General features: G+C 43.4%; 1 protein-coding gene across 5 annotated transcripts in view; it reads right to left on the reverse strand.

Annotated features, from left to right (window-relative positions):
* The window catches only part of dop1a (DOP1 leucine zipper like protein A), a 96,018-nt gene that overhangs the window by 61,328 nt on the left and 12,394 nt on the right, over nt 1-22,296 (reverse strand). For 4 of the 5 annotated variants that reach the window (XM_033025636.1, XM_033025635.1, XM_033025637.1 and 1 more), the window contains exons 3-12: nt 19,441-19,622; nt 15,249-15,419; nt 13,224-13,413; nt 12,426-12,524; nt 10,637-10,736; nt 8,020-8,126; nt 6,234-6,345; nt 3,404-3,524; nt 883-1,002; nt 23-134 (exon numbers count right to left, since the gene is read on the reverse strand). In XM_033025636.1, the coding sequence (XP_032881527.1) occupies nt 23-134; nt 883-1,002; nt 3,404-3,524; nt 6,234-6,345; nt 8,020-8,126; nt 10,637-10,736; nt 12,426-12,524; nt 13,224-13,413; nt 15,249-15,419; nt 19,441-19,622 (1,314 nt within the window). The remainder of the gene's footprint in view (nt 1-22; nt 135-882; nt 1,003-3,403; nt 3,525-6,233; nt 6,346-8,019; nt 8,127-10,636; nt 10,737-12,425; nt 12,525-13,223; nt 13,414-15,248; nt 15,420-19,440; nt 19,623-22,296) is intronic. The other variant, XM_033025638.1, reaches the window with a different exon arrangement.

A 22,296-nucleotide genomic window follows, 5' to 3' on the forward strand; every position in this document is an offset into this window, starting at 1 on the left:
CATGATTCGGTGAGATCCTTACCAATGATACTATGTCCAAGAGGAAGTCCACCAAGAGACAGAATTCACCCAGAGAGTAATCTGACACTTCCTTGCCACGAGACGAAGCCTGCAATCTTGCATTCAGTGTTCTCCTAGCGAGGGAAGTACAAGACTTTAGACTTTAGAGATACAGCGCAGAAATAGACCCTTTGGTCCATGCTGACCAGCAATTACCCCATACACTAGCATACCCTACACACTGGGGACAATTTACAAATTTTACCGAAGCCAATTAACCTTAGATCTTTGGTGTGTGATAGGAAATCGGAACACCTGGACGAAAACCATGCGGTCACATGGAGAACATACAAACTCCGCATAGACTGCACCCTTAGTCAGGATTGAACCCTGGTCTCTGGCGCTGTAAGGCAGTTACTCTAGCGTTGTGCCACCCCTACAAGCTTAGTATTATTTGTCAATATTAATGCAGACTTGATCTTCCTAATGTATCCTGTCATAAACACGCAATTAAAGTGGATACTAATAGAAAGATTCTTTCATTTCCGTGCTTTGTTCACACGAGCAAGATTGTTCTATGCTGGGTCAATTCTAAACTCAATTATATTCTGCATCCCAATTCTCAATGCTCATTTTGCCTATTATTGACATTTTCCTTTTTTGTGGACGAAAAGTGCCGGCAAGCATTTTAATTAAAAAATCTCCATTCGTCATGCCCTTTGATTTTATTTAAGTAATCATTTTGGACAGGCTAGACCAAAATCTAGCAATCATTCCACTAAAGTTGTTCTGAAACCCTGAAATAGACAGTACGGCTCTGGAAAAACTGCAATAGTTATTTAATGATGACTATACTATTGTCAATAAAAACATATGACTTACCTACAACATTCTTCAAACCAACGAGCTATATAGTCCCACATATAATATGGTTCAAATGAATTAAACAGAAGATTTGCTGTTTTAATAAGCTCTGAAGTTTTCTTGTTCTCTCTCATTTTACTGAAACAAAGAAAAATATAATCAGTGCTCTGCTGAGATTGGAAAGCATTGGTAATATTGAAATATTAAAATGCAAATGATTTTATTTATTTAAACATAATTAGTGATTATATTTCCAATATATGGGCAGGTTTCCCCAACACTGACTCCATTTACTCATCACGTTGCCTCTGGAAAGCAGCCAACATAGTCAAATTCCCAGGAAGCCGGGAATGTCATATGTTGATAGAATGGAGCGGCTGGGCTTGTATACTCTGGAATTTAGATGGATGAAACATATAAGATTATTAAGGGATTGGACATGCTAGAGGCAGGAAACATGTTCCCGATGTTGAGGGAGTCCAGAACCAGAGGCCACAGTTTAAGAATAAGGGGTAGGCCATTTAGAACGGAGATGAGGAAACACTTTTTCACCCAGAGAGTTATGAATCTGTGGAATTCTCTGCCTCAGAAGGCAGTGGAGGCCAATTCTCTGGATGCTTTTAAGAGAGAGCTAGACAGAGCTCTTAAAGATAGCGGAGTCAGGGGATATGGTGAGAGGGCGGGGACAGGGTACTGAATGTGGATGATCACAGTGAATGGCGGTGCTGCACTTATTGTCTATTGTCAAAGACTTTTCTCACCCTGGCCATTCCTCCTTCTCCCCGCTCCCAAATGGCAGAAGGTAGTGGCTTGAAAGTGTACCCCATCAGATCCAAGAACACCTTCTCCCTCTCTGTTTATAGGCTTCTGAACTTCCATGAGCTAAGGTACTGTTGATTCACCTCTACTCCATTGTGGACACTGGATTTTGTCCCTGGAACTATGATGCTGCAATGCTGAGAACTATATTCTGCACTCTGTATTCTGCACTTTCCATTTACTCGACTTATCGCATGAGTTTGGCTGAATTGTATTTATGAACAGTATTATCTGATTTGATTAGACAGCATGCAAAACAAAACTTTACACTGTACATCAGTACATGTGACAATAATAAACCTAAAATATTCCCTCCATCTGTAAGTAATATTTCACACTAGTTAACCGTTTATTAATGTGGAGCAGAGAAGAGGACAACATCTTCAAAGTAGGCATACCGCCTGAAGAAGGGTTCCAATCCAAAACGTGACCCATTTCATTTCTCCAGAGATGCTGACTGATTCACTGAGTTACTACTGCATTTTGTGTGTAACCATTTATTAATATAATTTAAAATACGTGTTCAGTCAAGCAGCAAGTAATCTGCCGTACAAAATGAAAGGTTATACTGGATTTAATCTGTTGCACTGGAGTTAAGGGAAGAGCGTGCACTAATACACTGTAGGAGTTGGAACATATGCTGTTGCCCACATTCAAACTCACACATCTTTACTTTCTGACCTACATTGGCTCGAGGTGAGGTGATGTTTCAGATTTAAACTTTTTAAGCTACTTTTTAACTATGTGCAGTTCTTGTCGCCCCAATATGAGGATGAGGAAAGTTTGGAAAGGGTTGACCAGAATGATGCCAGGATTATGGAACATTGACTATTGGTAGAGGTTGGACAGACTTTTCTCTGGAGCCCCGGAGGATGCTGGGAGACCCGGTAGAGGTACATAAAATTATGAGGCATAGAAAGGGTACTTTTTCACAGGATGGAAACATCAAATACGAAAGGGCAGAGCTTTAAGGTGAGTAAAGTTTAGAGTAGTTGCACTGGGCAAGTTTTTTTTTTACACACAGAGAGTGGTGGGTGCGTGGAACGTGCTGCCGGGAGTGGTGGTGGAGGCAGATATGATAGTGGTGTTTAAGAGATTTTTGGATGGGTACATGGAATGTAAGGATTTGGATCACGTGCAGGCAGATAAGTGTTGGCATCATGTTTGGCACAGACATTGTGGGCCGAAGTACCTAGTCCTGTGCTGTACTGTTCTATGATCTGTGTTCTAGGTTCCTACAGAGCCTTGATCACAGAGCAGGAAACTTCTTTACACAAGCTTTTCACTGTATCTCAGTTAATGTGACAATAATAAACCTAAACCATCAAAGGTTAAACATTTTCTTTTTCTTTATTTATATAGCACATTTCTAGTCAACTTGCATTGACCCCAAAGTGCTTCACATAATTACATCCACACACACAGGCAAAGGTGGGTGAAGTGTCTTGCCCAAGGTGAAACAACAGGTGAAACAAAAAATGAGGGAAACACTCAGCACAACAGGCAGAGAGGAACTATGCCAATATTTCAAGTCAAAGACCCCTTGTCAGTCTGTTGCAATGAATCACAGGCCTTAAACATTGACTCCATTCTCTCTCCATTTCTCTGCCCCATTTACAGCATCAACAGCTTTTTGCTGTTCAATTCCAAGATATAATTAGTTCTGACAGAAATAATTAACTCTGATAAGTTTGAAAGAAACACAATGACGTTATTATACCTGCTTAACTGAGTCTGGTCTTTGCTGTAGGAAGGTTGTGTTTTCAGATTCAGTTCAGCTTTGCACTGTGAATGCAATGTCTTGAAAACTTCTATAAGTACATCTTCTAAAATAGCTGGCCCTGGAGTGACAGAAACAGCTATATATAGACACGGTAGGAGGCAACTTCTGTTGAACAAAGCTTTCACAATGCAATTAGCAACCTCAAGAATCAACAGTGTTTTATTGTCATATGTCCTGAAACGGAACAATAAAATTCTTACTTGCAGCAGAACAACAGGTTTGCAAACACAATAGACTTTAGAGATACAGCGCGGAAACAGGGCCTTCGACCCACCAAGTCCATGCTGACCAGCGATCACCCCGTACACTAACACTTGGGACAATTTACCATTTTTTACCCCAAAAGCCAATCAATCTACAAACCTGTACGTCTTTGGAGTGTGGAAGGAAACAGGAGCACCTGGAGAAAACTTACATGGTCACAGGGAGAACGTACAAACTCTGTACAGACAGTACCTGTAGTAGGATTAAACCCGGGTCTCTGGCGCTGTGAGGCAGCAACTCTACCGCTGTGCAACTGTGCCGCCCTTACTCAATAAATAATATAATAACCAACAAATAAAGTACAATAAGCCCAATATAGTACAAAAACAAAACAAAGTCCAAAGTCATTAGTGCAACCCAGGCAGTTCATTTTTCAGAGTTTGTCATGTTCAATAGTTTAGTTCAGTTTAAAAGTACAGCGTGGAAACGGGTGCTTTGGCCCACCCAATCCACGCTGACCAATGATCACATACATTAGTTCTATCTTACACCCTTGGGACAATTTACGTCATTGGGATGTGGAAGGAAACTTGAGCACCTGGAGAAAATGTACGTGGACACAAGAAGAATGAACAAACTCCTTACAGACAGCACCCGTAGTCAAGAATGAACCCGGGTCTTTTGTGCTGAATTGCAGCAGTTTTCAGACTCCTATAACTTCTTCCCATTGGCAAGAGTGAAATGGGAGCATTGCTAGCATGGTGTAGGTCCTTGATGAATTCCCAACTGGTATTGGAGTCAATTGAACCAAGCAGCATTGCGTTCTCTCAACAATGCAAGCAGCAGGACGTTACATTAAGTTAATGCATTACAGTGTCATATATCGTAGATTCATACAGAGATAGAGTATTTTCTGCTGGTTTGTATATATATATAATATATACAAATACTGCTAACCAGTCAGCAGTATTTTCTGCTGACTGGTTAGCACGGCATTAAAGCTTTTCATTGTACCTCAGTACACATGACAATAAACTAAACTAAAAAAACAGGCCCTGGTGCCTAACTAACCCATGCCAACCAAGACACCCCATCTACACTGGTCCCATATGCCCGTGTTTAGCCCATATCCCTCTAAAGTTTTCCTATCCATGAACCATCCAAATGTCTTAGTATTAGCAGTGGCTTCATTCCACCTTATCTATACCACTCATGATTTTATAAACCTCTATAACATCACCCCTCAGCCTCCTTCGTTCCAGGGAAAATTGCCCCCCAGCCTCTGAAGTCTCCACTTATAGCTTTTCAGTCCCAGCAACGTCCTTGTGAATCTTTTCTGCACCCTCGTTAGGTTAATCACATCCTCCATACAGATTGGCGACCAGAACTCTGCACACAATACTCCAGGTGTGGTCTTCCCAAAGTTTTGTACAACTCTATCAGGACGTCCCAACTCTTGTACTTAAAACCTTGTCTGAAGAAGGCAAGTGTGCCATATGCCTTATTCACCAGCTTGTACACCTATGTTAGTACTGACAGGGAACTGTCTACTTGTACCCACCCCTATCTCGGTGTAGGAAGGAACTGCAGATGCTGGTTTAAACCAAAGATAGACACAAAAAGCTGGAGTAACTCAGTGAATCAGACAGCGTCTCTGGAGAAAAGGTTGAGACCCTTCTTCAGACTGAGTCAGGGGAAAGGGAAATGGGAGATATAGACAGTGATGTTGAGAGGTATAGAACAAATATGTAAAAAAAGTAATGATGATAAAGGATAATGGCCTGTTCCTAATCAAGAATCTGTCAATCTCCGCCTTAAAAAAATCCATTGACTTGGCCTCAACAGCCGTCTGTGGTCAAGAATTCTTTTTTTTTTTCTTTCTTTAATTGTTGTTTTTTGTTCTCTATCTACTGTGTGTTTGTTATGATAAAATTTGAAAAAAAATGAAGCTGTACAATAATTGTATAATTGTAGATGCCGAGCGATTTATCCGTGTACAATTGCTTCTAATAAAAATAAATTATTAAAAAAAAAAAAAAGAATTCCACAGATTCACCACCCTCTGACTACAAAAATTCCTCCACATCTCCTTTCTAAAGGTATGCTCTTTTATTCTGAGCTGAACCTAGTCTCTCCCAGTAGTGGAAATATCCTCTCCACATTCAATCCCTATTTGATAAGTTTCAATGAGATTTTCCCCCTCATCCTTCTAAAATCCACCGAGTACAGGCCCAGTGCCATCAAACGCTCATCATATGTTAACCCATATATAGGACAAACAAAAGTGAGGACCCAGCACCGGTCCCTGTGGTACACAACTGGTTACAGTTCAATCAATCAACCTTTCATTACCTCCCTCTTTCTCCTTCTAAGCCAATTTTGTATCCAATTGGCTAACACACCCTGGATCGCATGCAATCTAACCTTCCGGACCAACCTGCCACACAGAACCTTGTCAAAATCCTGGCATGCAGACAACATCTACTTTTTACCCTGACCACCCTCCTCCCCTCCCTCCCATTTACTTATACTTAGGAAGTTATTCCAGTCCACAATACAATACCTAGTTCTGGCTTGTCGAGGAGACTGATAAGTATACGAAAGGGTTTCAGATCATGTGACGGTATACGTTCTTCCTCTCCGCATCCTTTTCCTTGCAAGATTCCTACCATGGCCTAAAATCAAGATGGGGGGGGGAGGGGAGATATGAAGGGGAAATAAGTCAGGTTAATCGGTTCAACAAGAAAAATCACCAGGTATGCATCTTCCACACATCCATGCAGCACAGAAACAGGCCCTTTAGCCCATGTTCATGCCAATCACAAACACCATTTACACTTAGTCCTATGGGAATCCCATTTTAGTTTGCTCACATTCCCATCAATTCCCTCCACATTTTACCACTATTGCATACAGTCAGGGCAGTTTACAGTAGCCAATTAATCAGAGCGCCTGGAGTTACCTCCCACAGTCACAAGGAGATGTTTTAAACTCCACATACAGGCAGCACCCGAGGTCTGGATTGACTCCAGATGTTGGAGGTGTGCCTCACCGTCGCGGAGCTGGCCGAGTCCAGAGCGGGTGGAGCTGTGGTGGACGCTGCTGCGACCCGACCCCCGGATATTCGGAGGCTGCAACTGCGGGTCTGGCGGACGGCGGCACCGGGAGCCCGCGGGTCCCTGGAGGGAGACCGCTTTTCGGGGCTCCCGCAACGGCTACTTCTCCCGCCCGAGTTGCGGGGTTGAAGAGCTCCTGGAGCGGGGCCTTACACCATCGCCCCGCGCGGCTTGGAATGGCTGCGGGACTCGCGAGCGCGCGCCGGGGGCTCTAACACCAAGAACCCGGTGTGCGACCTTGCATCACCCGGCGTGGCTTTAATGGCCACGGGACAATTCGCCATCGCCCGCCGGGGGCTTTGACTTTGACTCTGACATCGGGGGGGGGGGGGGGGGGGGGGGGGGAGTGCAGTGGAGAGAAAAGTTTTTTTGGCCTTCCATCACAGCAATGTGATGGATGTTTATGTAAATTATGTTGTGTCTTGGGTCTATTTGTTTGTAATGTATGGCTGCAGAAACGGCATTTCGTTTGGACCTCAAGGGGTCCAAATGACAATAAATTGAATTGTATTGTATTGTGATGCGCAGACACAGACCTTTCGGCCCACTATGCCGACCAGTGATTAGCCCGTACTCTAGCACTAGTACACACACACACACACACTAGAGATAATTTACAATTTTACCAAAGCCAATTAACCTTCAAACCAACATTTCTTTGGAGTGGAGGAGGAAACTGGAGCACCTGGAGAAAATCCACGGGGTCATAGGGAGAATGTACAAACTCCGTACTGAGTTTGTCAACTCCGTACATTCAAATCTCTTGATTTCACATTTATAACTTCTGCTTTTGAAGGGTATTCCCATATTTACCATCAGACATATTTACATCATTATCAAATGCCACGTTTTTCCAACCTCCCTTTATATCGACAGAATCCCAAAGTGTGGTACACTAAGTGGATTTGCTTTACTCCTGTATCTTATGTGTTGAACATTTAGATATCTCCCATTGCTGAACTAACTGAAGTTCAGGTAAATTCCTCCTCAGCACCTTGATTTTTGGCAAGTTTTTTCCTTCATCCATTTTCAGCATGAACCTGGTTAGATTCTGGTCACTATTTCTAACTTTCTAACCCCCCCCCCCCCCCCCCCCCACCTCACCTCCTTTCCCTGTGCCACACCTGATGTACACACATTTCCCCTACAATTCCATCCCCAACAGATCTGAAAACCACCCCGAAAACCCCTCTGCAGAAAGAAGTTCTTCAAGGGCAAGAACAATAAATGTACCTGAATCAGTAGATCTTTGGAAAAGGTATTGAAATAGTAGATTGCATGTTCCTCTGGATTGCTGTGCCTTGTGCTTCTGGGGCCTATAACACCATTGTTATCCAACCCTAAGTAAATTGAAGAATAGAGTTAAATGTACACAATCAAAATGTGTTCGTAGATCTAACTACTGCACCAATGCATTGACTTCAGATTAAGTACAAAAGCTTTTTACTTACCAAATTATAATCCATTTAAAGAATGCAAAATGAAAAGTTACATATAATTTGTTATTCAATGATTACAAAATTCTCCACAGATTTTTTTGCTTTTGGAGGAGTAAAATATCTTGACATTAAATGCTTACATCTTAGTATTAGTTGATGTATGGAAATGTGCCGAGATACAGTGAAAGTCTTTGTTTGCGTGCTATCCAGTCAAATCAGACAATGCTGTACATGAATACAATCAGCAACACACAAATCCAACAGGTAGAGCAAAGAGAAATATATCAGTGTGCAGAATATAGAGTTACGGCATTGTAGAGTAACAGTTCCAGAGAAGAAGTCTAATGTCCACAATAAGGTAGGTTGGAAAATCAGGACCACACCTTAGCTTATGGAAGAACCGTTCAGAAGTCTGATAACAGAAAGAAAGAAGTTATTCCTGAGTCCGGCGGTAAGTGCTTTCAAGCTTCTTATCTTCTGCCCGACAGGAGTAGGGAGAAAAGGGAACAACCGAGGTGGAAAGATCCTTGATTTCTGTTGACTGCATTCCTGTGGCAGCGTGAAATCTGATTCTGAATCACACTGCCAGCTTCACATTCTTGAGAAAATCTAAAGACACTCTGGATGGTTTATAAAATGTTATAAAACACTAATCCAGTGTCTCATTTAAATTCAACACACAACTGCTGCAACCAATTTGAAAAGAATGAAGTGGGAAACGGATCTGAAGACAAGACGGGCCACAACAAAAGCGACAGTAATAGAGTTTTCCCATCGCCAATCTTTAGACTTTATTCTTAATTTTAGACTTTAGAGATACACCGCGAAAACAGGCCCTTCAGCCCACGCCGACCAACGATCACCCCGTACTCTAGCACTATCCTACGCACAAGGGGCAATTTACAATCTTACTGATGCCAATAAACCCACACATCTTTGGAGCATGGGAGGAAACACACGTGGTCACAGGGAGAACGTACCAACTCATTTATAATATATAGACTAATACTAAACTGCACGCATCGCAATTTAGCTACTCTTATAAAATCGTCACAGAAACATGCAAAATACAAAAAAATTTCCGACCTCTCCCATTACAAGGAGTGCGTGTAAGACTGAGTACAGAAACAGACGAGAATCCAATCTACACTTCTCAATGGGGCATTCTGTACAACAGCATCATCTACAACTGTGGATGGATAGGAACTGGTAACTCTTATTAGAGTTCTCATAGCTATTATCAGAGTTCTTGATTTGCCCACAGAAAATGTCTTGTGAACCATGTAATACACCATCCAAGATAAACACAAAATGCTGTAGTAACTCAGCAGTTCAGGCAGCAGCTCTGGAGAAAATAAATAGGTGACATTCCGGGTTGAAACCCTAAATGGCTCGATTGTAATCATGTTTTGTCTTTCTGCTGACTGGTTAGCATGCAACAAAAGCTTTTCACTGTACCTCAGTACACGTGACAATAAACTAAACTAAACCAAACCACTTCAGATTGAGAATCAGGGGGAAGGGAAACTTGAGGTATGAAAAGGTTAAGAACAAGTTTCAATCCTAAACGTAACCATTTCCTTTTCTTCAGAGATGCTACCTGACCCGATAAGTTACTACAGCATTTTGTGTCTATCTGTGGTGTAAACCAGCATCTGCAGTTCCTTCCTACACCATCCAAAAGGCTTACTGATATTCAGAATGGAGACTGTTTGTCAAGGGAACAACAGGCATATACTGTTTAATATGTCACATTCAGATACACAGTTGTACCACAGTAAGTGTTCATGACCACGGAACATCACGAAGAATGGACAAAGAAACATTGATTACTGTCATGTATCCTGTATCTGTACACTGTGGAGGGAGCCATTGTAATCATGTATAGCCTTTCTGCTGACTGGTTAGCACACAACAAAAAGCTTTTCACTGTACCTCGGTGCATATCACAATAAACAATAAACTAAATAAACTGCTGAACATTGAAAAGAGCGTAGTATCTGGCAGCACAGTGGTGCAGCGGTAGAGATGCTGCCTTATAGCACTAAAGATCAGGGTTCGATCCTGACTACAGGTGCTGTCTGTATGGAGTTTGTACGTTCTCCCCCATGAGGTTCCCATGAACCGGTTTTCTCCAGTTTCCTCTAACACTCCAAAGACGTACAGGTTTGTAAGTTAATTGGTGTGGTAAAAATTGTAAATTGTCCCTGGTGTGTGTGGGATGGTGCTAGTGTGCGGGGATCGCTAGTCGGCACGGACTCAGTGGGCTGAAGGGCCTGTTTCCATGCTGCATATCTAAATGTCTACATTTTCACCATTCCCTAGAATGTTATATATCGTCAGGTGAGCTGGGAATAACACAGCCAGAGTTAAAGCATAGGTATATACTTGCAAAAGTGCTTCCAACTCACCCAGAAGCCATGCATACAATCTGCGATTGAGGGACATATCTCTCCGGAGGACCACGTGTAAAGCTGCAGATAATATCTGTATCATATCAGGGCGCGTGGCCTTATGAAATAAAAGGGAAGAAAATACATTTGCATTAATGTAGGAGGTTTGATACTGAAGTACGTTTTGCTTTGCAGGACACCTCCATTTAGTCAGCTGATGTGTCCCAAACTTCCAATTGACTGTTACTTCAATTCTTCAATTCTCCAGTTCTCCAGTTCACCCCCTCCCCAACTTCAACCTTCTCCACAATCCCAATGAAACTCAACATGAGGTACCATAACAACATTTAAAAAACATTGGACAGGTACATGGATAGGAAAGGTTTAGAGGAATGTGGGCCAAACGCAGGCAAATGGGCCTGTTAGGCCCACACCCCAGCTTAGAAGGGGCATCGTGGTCGGCACGGACAAGTTGGGCTGGTGTATATTAATATATTGCAGCTGAGTCTAAACTAAATGCATGGACCAATTTAAACATTCAAATAATAATTAGTTCAGCACAGCAATCCACTGTTTTTCTGCCACTAACCACCATATAAAAATCCTGTGCTATCTCTTCCCTGACTTTTATTAATATGCAGAGATGCAATTCATCTTGGTTTAACCTTTCAACCTTCCTTAATATTCAAATTAAAAGATGCTTTCTTTTAAAAAAAGTATGTTTATTTGTGTCATGAATTGTGAAATTATCCAAAAGCTTCCAAATTCAATGATATTTGCATCTTTAATGGGGCGGCACAGTTGCACGACTGGTAGAGCCGCTGCCTCACAGCACCAGAGACCCTGACTCGGGTGCTGTCTGTGTGTGGAGTTTGCACGTTCTCCCTGTGACCTCGTGGATTTCCTCCAGTTTCTACCACATCCTAAAGACATACAGGTTTGTAGGTTCTATTAAAAAAATTTCCCTGAATGTGTAGAGAGGGGATGAAAAAGTGTGATAACATAGAACTAGTGTGAATGGGTGATCGATGGTCAGCATGGACTTTCCTTGCTGTATCTTTTAACTACGAACAATAACATTCTTACCTAGAGATATCTGAATAATGCTGGGTTTTACATTCTTAAAAAAACACGTCCTTTTTGTAAGCCTTAGGCCCACCGATTCCACCCTGACCAGCGATCACCTGCATATTCGTTTTATCCAACAAACCTGGGGAAATTTACGGAAGCCAATTAAACCTGCACGACTTTGGAATGATGGAGGAGAGCAGAACACCAGGAACAAACCCATGTTGTCACAGGGAGAACGTACAAACTCTGGTCATCAGGATTGAACTTGAGACTCTGGCGCTGCAAGGCTACAACTCTACTGCTGCGCCACTATGCCACTGCCAGCATTTCACACTGTGTTTTTGATTTTCTGTTTTTGGATTTAATTCTGTTTTTAATTTGTGTCACTGTGATGTCTTTAATTACTTGTTTTATTCCGATTATATGTTTTTATTCCGATTACTATGTAAGGTGTCCTTGAGATGTATGAAAGGCGCCCATTAAATAAAATTTATTATTATTATTATTATTATTATCTCCTTGGGTCATATCCAGCATTGATGTCAAAGCCACTATTTTCATTGGCTAATTCACTCTGTAAAAGGTGTGTAGAGAAGGAGTAAACATAAATGTATTTGGAATCTGACGGTGATGCGGTGAGCCAAGTGTCACATTGTAAAGTTCTATGATTCTCTCAATATCCCAGGCATTTATAAATTTGACTTATTTTTAGGTTTCCTAATTGAAGTGTTCATACCTGATACAGATGAAAAGGGAAGCAGAACAAGATGAGATCCAAGGTGCTCCTCTGCACCAAGACACTGGAGTCCTGCACCGAAACACTGACTGCTTCAACCTACCAGAATGAACAAGAAAAATAGCAACGTTGTTCGAATCAAGAAAACTTAAAACTACTCTGGATTCAAAATCAATTATGATTGTTTATTCAGCACCCTTATGCAGTTTGTCTCGATGTTTGTCCGTTACTTTAGTTTAGACTTTAGACAAAGAGCTTGGAAACAGGTCCTTGCCGACTAAGCGGGTCAGGCAGCATCTCTGGAGAAATGGAATAGGTGAAGTTTTGGGTCGGAACCTTTCTTCAGACTGAAAGATCAGACTTGGAATGGCGGCGGGGGGGGGGGGGGGTGAACTGGATGTGAGAAAAGAGCAGAACAAATCAGGGCCGGCAACAGATGACCTCAGGAAATGGTGGAGCCCATTATGGCCCATTGTTAGCTGGGTAAGGCGTGAGAACAAAAGGGATACAAGGAGGGGAACAGTCTCTTCAGATTGCATCCTGCCACACAAAAGTGTAATATATTAGAACACTAGGAACATAGAGCACGGAAACAGGCCATAACATTCCAATCAAAGGAGGATACTCAAGTATTTGAAAAGACTTTATGACCCAAGTTTTAACCAAAATCACTCAAAATACGTGTCTTCACCCAAAAGAAGCAAATTAATCTTACATTGACTTTTAGATTTAATTCACTTCACCATGACATGGATTTTCTTTTTAAAGTGGTCTACATAGTAACAAAATTCTCAGTACCATCAGCTCAATGTCGCTACCAATGATATAGAGTTGGTCTTCCATGGAAAGTTTCCGGTTCAGATGAGAAAGCACAAAGGTGATTCCAGGCAACCGTACAGCAGGACTGGTCAGAATACTCCCCCAAAGTGCACCATAAAATGCAGACTGTTCCACGGCAGCCGCTACCTTCTCCAGCAATGAGTTAGCCCTGTGTATAAAGAAAGACAATTTAATCATTGTAAGACACAGGGCATTCATCAGTGATAGACACAAAGTGCTGGAGCAACTCAGCGGGTCAGGCACCATCTCTGGTGAAAAAGGAGGGGTGACGTTTCGGCTCGAGACTTTTGTTTTAGCATTTATCACCAGCAATTTCATTTATCTAGGTAGCCAAACCATTTAGTCTTGTCTTATTTCTAGGAACATTATTATTCACAACTTGCAGACAGAGGCAGCAATAACTTGCAAGTATTTTATATAAAAGTAGCCCTAACCTGCTCAATCTTTGCTGTATCTCTCCAGCAAACCATCACATCCTTGGGTATAAACAGCAGTTCAAAGGCATACATTTGAGGAGACTCCAGCTCTCAAACAAAAATATTTAAATACACTAATGGTGTGGGGCGGCACAGTGGCGTAGCGCTAGAGTTGCGGCCTTACAGCACCAAAGACTCGGGTTCGATCCTGACTACAGGTGCTGCCTGTATGGAGTTTGTACCTTCTCCCTGTGACCGCACGGGTTTTCCCGGCTGCTCCTGCTTTCTCCCACACTCCAAAAGACGTACAGGTTTGTAGGTTAATTGGCTTCTGTAAATTGTTCCTAGTGTGTAGGTTAGTGCTAGTGTACAGGGATCACTGGTCGGTGTGGACCACTGAAGGGCCTGTTTCCGCGCTGTATCTCTAAATTCTAAAAGATGTAAAAAATGCTGCACCTACAACTACGTTTTGAACGTTGGAGATTGCGGCAACAGAGATCAAAAGCAGCAATGGGAGGGATATCTATTATTTATTAATTCATAGTGTGGATGATGCAAGGAAAACCAATATTCATCACCAGTCCCTGATTGTACCTGACAAGGTGTTTCACTGCGTTCATCTGATGAAGACTTCCCACAGTGTGGTTGGTTAGAATGCTCCAGGATTAGCACCCAGGGATCAGCATAGGACAATAATACATTTAAGTCTGGGTAGTATGCAATTATAAGAGTGAGGACGCACAGCTGGGGGATTGTTTCTAGATGAACGTACAGCTGACCAAAATAGAATATTATAAAAGAGTTCTTCAACAGCAATCAATAATAGAATATGGTTACTAGATGATGCTTAAATGATCTAATGATAAACGGGTCTGTGATATTTTAAAATATGTGCCAAACAACCAACAAGCTCTTGAACACCACACAACACTAACTAAGCTATGGACTGTCTTTGGTTGCACAAAGGACTTCAGGCTTTCTTGCACTATTGTTGGGGTTATTAATTTGTTGAATTTTTGTTTATTATATGTTATCTATCGTGTTTACAGGTGACACAGCGGAAGAGTTGCCGTCTTACAGGGTCAGAAACCCGGGTATGATCCAGACTACGGGTGCCGTCTGTAAGAAGTTTGCAAGTTCACTCCTGTGACCCCCATGGGTTTTCTCCGGGTGCTCTGGTTTCCTCTCACACTCCAAAGATGTACAGGTTTGTAGGTTAATTGGCTTCTGTAAATTGTCCCTCGTGTGTAGGATAAAACTAGTGTGCGGGTGATCGATGGTCGGCATGGACTCCGTGGGCTGAAGGCCCCGTTTCCACGCTGTATCTCAAAACTAATTGGCTTCTGTAAATTGTAATTTGTCCCTAGTGTGTAGTATAGTGCTAGTGTACAGGGTGATTGCTGGTCGGCACGGACTCGGTAGGCCGAAGGGCCTGCTTCCATGCTGTATCTGTAAAGTCTAAAGTCTTGTCATCCTGCTGCAAATAAGAGTTTCATCGTTCCATTTTCGGTACACATGACAATCAAATACTCGTGACTCGATAAATACTCAGCTCACAAATCCTCACCTGTCATAGTATTCAGATCCTTCTTCCAGGCCTGGTAATGTCCCAGTCAACAGTCCCTGTAATCCTGGCTTCAGAGTTTTGCCCAGTGGCAGGAAGTAGACTTCATATAAACTCAGAAGCGCGGGTTTAACAGACATTGCCGCGTTGCCAAGAAGTGGGAAAAGACCAGAACTGAGGAGAGAGTAAAATAATTTCCAATTATTAAGGGTGTTACAAATCATTCTCCCCATCTCTCCTGAATGCACCAGCTCTCACCGGATAAGACGCAAGAAACTGGAATCTTGTCTTGAGCAAAGAGACACCACCAGAGAGACACTCGTTGGGACTGATCACTCCGAGAAGGATCCTGACCCGAATCATCACCTGTCCATTCCTTTCACAGATGATGCCTGACCCGTTGAGTTCTTCCTGCACTTTCATAAATTATAGGAGCAGAATCAGGCCATTCGGCCCATCAAGTCTACTCCGCCATTCAATCATGGCTGATCTCTTTTCCTCTCAACCCCATAACCCTGCCTTCTCCCCAAAACCCCTGACACCCTTACTAATGAAGAATCTGTCAATCTCCGCCTTAAAAATATCCATTGACATGGCCTCCACAGCCGTCTGTGGCAATGAATTCCACAGATTCACCACCCTCTGGCTAAAGAAATTCATCCTCATCTCCTTTCTAAAGGTACATCCTTTTATTCTGAGGCTATGGCCTCTGGTCCAAGACTCTCCCACTAGTGAAAACATCCTATCCATGGCTTTCACCTGAAGGAACTTTTTTTTAAATAAATGAATGACTTGAACCACCAGTCACACTGGGTGCCACTAGAATCATGTCCAAATTAGAATGGGACACAGTCAAAGTTCCTTTCCCTTATGCCGCTGTCCCACTTAGGAAACCTGAACGGAAACCTCTGGAGACTTTGCGCCCCACCCAAGGTTTCCGTGCGGTTCCTGGAGGTTGCAGGTGGTTGCCGGAGGTTGCAGGTAGTGGAAGCAGGTAGGGAGACTGACAAAAACCTCCGGGAACCGCACGGAAACCTTGGGTGGGGTGCAAAGTCTCCAGAGGTTTCCGTTCAGGTTTCCTAAGTGGGACAGGGGAATTAAGGACATCAATGAACACATTGGGCTTTCCATAGATTGAACTGACTGAAAGATTCAGCCTGGATATAGGCCCATTAGCCCACTGAGTTCACACCAACCACTGATTACCCTTTCTGCAACTCCCACATCTGCCTCCTTAACCAGCTCAGAACCACAGGGACGTACAACATGGAAACAGGTCATTCGGCCCATCATATCTATTCTAACCAGTGGGCACCCAGCCATTCTAACACCATCTCCAAGCACTTGGCCCATATCCTCATATGCCTAAGTGCTTCATGCGCCATTCCAGAGTATTCTTAAAGGCTGTCAGTGGCCCAATTTCAACCACTCTCTCAGGGAGTGCAATCCAGGTACTCACCACACTCTGGGTGAGAAAGGATGCCTGCTGTAATCCCCAAAATATTTTCCCTCTTGTCTTAACTTCATCTTGTTTTACTTACTTTGATGAAAGCATAGCATCATTGATCCTAAGGGACTACCTAAAGACGAACTTGTGCAAAATCTAAGGTCGGCAGTGTGATATTCAACATGTTCCCACGTAGGGTATAGGCTACATGGAACGAGCTGCCAGAGGAGGTAGTTAAGGCAGGTTCTATAACAATATTTAAAGGATACTAGACCAAGTGGGACCCGTTGGGTCCCTGTCACATGGGAGGCCTGGTCCCCCAACGCGACTCGTTTCCCAACGTAATATTCCACCACTCAACCATAGCTTCCACGGGAGGCCTAGACCCCTAACGCAACCTATTTCCCCAACGCAATATTCCACCACTCACCCATTCCCCCAACGCAAGGCGTTCCCCAACACAATAACTTGTAAAATATACCATCAAAGTGAACAAAACTTGATACAACACACCACGGGACAATGGTGAGTAAGGTGGTCTAAAGATTGTAGCACCATCATGTACCGTTTTGACGTAATTCAGGGCATGACTCACACGCAGACACACAAACAAAATGAGAGTTTTAGTAATATACTAGACTAAGTGGGACCCATTGGGTCAGTCACACAAGAGGCCTGGTCCCCTAACGCAATCCGTTCACCCAACACAATATTCCACCACTCACCCGTAGCCCCCAACTGCGCAGGCTCGGCTCATTTCCCCTTATCCCCCAGCACTCCATCGCCCTCTTCACCCTCCATCTTCTTTCCCCACTCCTCCTCTCCTCCCATCCCCCCTCCTCTCCCTCCCTTTTCCCCTACCCTCAGTCACTACCTCCCTCCCTACCCCCCTCCTATCCCTATATCCCCCACCCCTCACCTCCCCCTATCCCCCCCACTATCCCTCCTCACTGCCCTCCTCTCTATTCCCCACTCCATACTTCCCCACTCCCCCCCTCCTCCCCCACTCTCCCTCTTCGTTCCTCTCTCCTCCTACCCTCCCCCAATCCTCCCTCACCTTTCCCCTACCCTCAGTCACCCCCTCCCTCCATAATTCCTCTCCCCTCCTACCCCCCCTCCTCTCCCCATATCCCCCCCCCATCTCCCCTACTCTCCCTCCTCACCTCCCCCACTTTCCCCTCCCTCCCTACCCCCTCCTATTCCTATCCCCCCACTCTCTCTCCTCACCTTCCCAGGATCTCGAGGTTGCCACTCCTCCCCTTCTTGCACGCCCCGGAGGAGCATCAGCCATCGGTGCCCTCAGAGCCAGGCTCAGCGCCGAGGCCTCAGGATCCCCGGCAGGAACGCCATGCCAGCAGACAGGCAGGCGGCAGGAAGGTGGGCGCCGGCAGGCAGGCGGGCCGCGCTGGCAGGGAGGGAGGCGGGCGGCGCCGGCAGGGAGGCAGGCGGTGACTGACAGCTGAGGTTTTTAAACCTTAATAACTTTTAAAATATACCACCGATCAGAACAAAACTTGGTGCATTTGCAGCACAGGACAACGGAGAGTAAGGTGGCGAAAAATCGTAGCACTATCGCGTACCGTTTTTGCGCAATTGTGAAAATAACGCAAACCAGAAGATAACAAGATGAGAGTTTTAGTTATGTATAGTGTCACACGGGCTGGTCCCCAAACGCAATATTCCACCACTCACCCATAGCCAATTGCGCAGGCGTGGCTGAAGGGTTCCCGTTGTGACGTCAGAGATCCCCGTTCTGACGCGAGTCACGGCAACCGTCCCCAACTGCGCCTCGCCATCCCTTCCTACACCTATCCTCCTCCATTCCCCCTCATCCCCAACACTCTCTCTCCCTCTTCACCCTCCCTCCTCTTTCCCCTCCCCTCCCTCCCTCACCTCTCCCTCCTTCTCCTTTCCCCTACCCTCAGTCACTCCCTCCCTCCATAACCCCCCTCCTCTCACTCTATCTCCCTGCTCCCCCACTCCTCACCTCTCCCCTATCCCACTGCCCCACTAAACACAATGTTTAAATAACACTTCTCCTCCCCTCTCTCCTTACAACAATGTAACAAATCTCTCATCGCACTGGGTGGAACACTGTTGACGGGCAGTTTATGTAAATTAGATCCCATTGTGACGTCATATGCTTCTAACTGCCAGTGGAACACTGCTGAGGGACAGTTTATGTAAATGAGATACCATTGTGACATCATAGCTGCCAACTGCCACTGCCACTGCAACTTCAAACTGGATTTTGTAAAGTTAAAAATGTGAATAACCTGTAAAATATAACATCAATCTGAAGGAAACTTGATAAAAACACACTACAATTGTGAGTAAGGTGGTAAAAAAATTGTGTACTGCTATCGTGTACCGTTTTGGCGTAGTTCCGGGAGCACATACACACGCACGCAGACACACAGAATCACAAACAAGATGAGGGTTTTAGATATATACTTATATAGATTTGAATAGGTACATGGATAGGAAATGTTTAGAGGGACATGAACCAAATATGGACTCGTGGGACTCGCGTAGATGGGGCATCTTGGCCGGCATGTGCATATTGGGACGAAGGACCTGTATACATACTCTTATGACTCTATGACACTATGACCATTTGCGGCAATGTTTTTACAATCAAATTACTTTTAATTACTTTGGACATTAGTGACCTGATGTCTATTGCACTCATTCCTTGCTTTCAAACATGTACTTCAGTTCTTTTAAAACTAATTAACTTTTGCACACCTGTACAAGAAGAGATCTTTGGCCAGTCTTTTAGAGCCGATGATTTTGAAAATGATCTCGTAGGTCTCCAGAGCTTTTCGGTGAACACCACTGGGCAGAGCTGGGTGAAGACACTGGGCCAAGCGCTTGCCAATAGTTAGCTTCTTTGGGACCACTTGGTACTTTGCATTGTTCTGTAAAACCTGCATGTAAAAAACAAAATCAGTGATCAGACACTAGATGTTCGATACCAAGGCAACAATCCTTGCACAGAGTTCAAATCTAGCCAAACCTGTGATGGTATATTCGCACGAATTCAGCTGCCTATAAATAAACAGCTTCTTCTCTTCTATTATCATCAAGGAATGTCTAAATTCTGAACATATGTTCACTGTCTCGCAAGTACCATTTGTAAAAGCCTTGGGCGGCATGGTAGCACAACAGTAGAGTTGCTGCCTTACAGCGCCAGAGACCCGGGTTCCCCCTGTGTGACCTGTGTGGGTTTTCTCCAATTTTCTCCAACACTCCAAAGACACACAGGTTTGTAGGTTAATTGGCTTGATAAAATTGTAAAATTGTAAAATTGTCCTTAATGCGTGTTGGATAGTGTTAATGTGCGGCGATCACTGGTCGGCACGGACTCGGTGGGCCGAAGGGCCTGTTTCTGCCTGCATCTCTAAACTAAACTAAACCTATACTTTAAACTGTGCAGGAAGGAACTGCAGATGCTGGTTTACACTGAAGATAGACATAAAATGCTGTTGTAACTCAGCGGGACAGGCTGCATCTCTGGATAGAAGGAATGGATGACGTTTCGGGTTGAGACCCTGATTCAGACCCAAAACGTCACCCATTCCTTCCATCCAGAGATGCTGCCTGTCATGCTGAGTTATTCCAGCATTTTGTGTCTATCTTCTGTACTTTAAACCCTTAGATTTAAATGCACGCACCACCAGACTCAGGAACAGCTTCTTTCCCTCTGTTATCAGGCTCCTGAACGGTCCTTCAATAAGCTTAGGCACTGTCCGGTTGACAGCTGCGCCATTGTGGACATTGGATTTTGTCTTTGGAACAGGTCCACTACAATGCTGAGAACTAGATCTTGCACCCTGTATCTTCCCCATGTTCTACCTATTGTATCTGTACTCGAAAATGCACAGTATTATCTGATTTGTTTGGCTAGCAAGCAAAACAAAGCTTTTCACTGTAACTCAGTACGTGACAATAATAAACCTAAGTCTAACGTACCATATTGATAGTTGAAGGAACAAATATTTCAAAGAAATATCCTATTTCAAAACTCCACCGTTACCTCTGCAATTCTCTAATGCAATTATTTACAGGCATCATTTAAATTTGTAAATGAAACATTACTCTTAGCAAATAATAGCAGTGTGCCCTGGAATTCATTTTATATTGGTTTATTGTTGTTAAACCCCTGTAAGATGCAAGTTTTATTTCTAGAAATTAATTCTGTACAAACGTTCAGACTGCTGAAAAAATGTAACTAAAAGCAGTCCTCAACCAGATTATTTTCTTGTACACATGAGCAGAGCCACATTTAAGTCCAAAGAAACAAAAAAGTATTCGGCATTGATAAAGTATGATTAACTGTCCTTTAATTACTGAGGTTCAGAGCTGAATAAAGGTCTAGGTTTCTCTTTGCTCACAATGAGTTTGTGGAATAAACGTTAGAATGTATTCCTCAATGTGAAATAAATGGACTTCTGTCAGAACGAGCAATATCTTGACGAGATGGTACATTATTGTAGATGAAATTCAGCATTATTACATGTACAAACCTACAGGTAGACAATCTCTTTGTTCACACGCATATTTATCAATTGAATTGAAAGATACAGCATGGAAACAGCCCCCTCGACCCACTGAGTCCACTCCGACCATCGATCACCCGTTAACACTAGTTTTTATGTTATCCCACTCTCACATCCACTCCCTACACACCAGGGTAATTTACAATGGAAATTAATTAACAAACTCGCATGCCTTTTGGATGTGGGATGAAGCCGGAGCACCCGGAGGAAACCCCGTGCGGTCACGTGGGAATGTACACACTCCACACACTGACAGCACCCAAGGTCAGGATCGAACTTAAGTCTCTGACACTGTGAGGCAGCATCTCTACCAGCTTTGCCACTGCGCCTCCCAATATTTAAAAACTGAACTAAAAGCAATCCTCAACCAGATTTGTTTATTGGACCTAGTGAGCAAAGCTGCATTTGAATCCAAAAGAGCAGATTTCTTTCACATTAATTAATACATTCTATTGTGATTTTATGCCATTTTATTCCACAAACTCATTTACATCCTGAATTTTTAAGAGCATTAAAAATGCAATAAGAACTCTCTGAATTCAACTGCTTAAGTTGCATCAGCATTTCAATACGAGATTTAGCCCATTGTGTGTAGGCTGAAAATAATTATTGTATTATTCTTTGAACTTGTAATTGTCTTCAGTTGCTACATTAGGAAAGCAACTGTAGTACTGGAGTCATGATGATCTGTTGTAGAAAGTATTATGCATTATTCTGCAGCTGAAATTTGTGGGTGTATGGAACAAGCTGCCAGAGCAGGTAGTTGAGGCAGGTACTATAGCAACATTTAAAATACATTTGGACAGATACATGGATAGGAAAGGTTTAGAGGATATGGGCCAAATGTGGGCATTTGGGATTAGCGGAGATAGGGGCATCTTGGTCAACATGGACAATTTGGGCCAAAGGACCTGTTTCCGTGTTGTATGACACTTTTCGTAGCTTTTCACTGTACCTTGGTACACGTGACAATAAACTAAACTATGACTCAGTAAAGTTTTGTAACTTTGTCGGCGCCAAAACGTGCAACATTTGTGTACTG

This window comes from Amblyraja radiata, chromosome 8 (genome assembly GCF_010909765.2).
Source record: "Amblyraja radiata isolate CabotCenter1 chromosome 8, sAmbRad1.1.pri, whole genome shotgun sequence".
Classification (NCBI taxonomy): Eukaryota; Metazoa; Chordata; class Chondrichthyes; order Rajiformes; family Rajidae; genus Amblyraja; species Amblyraja radiata.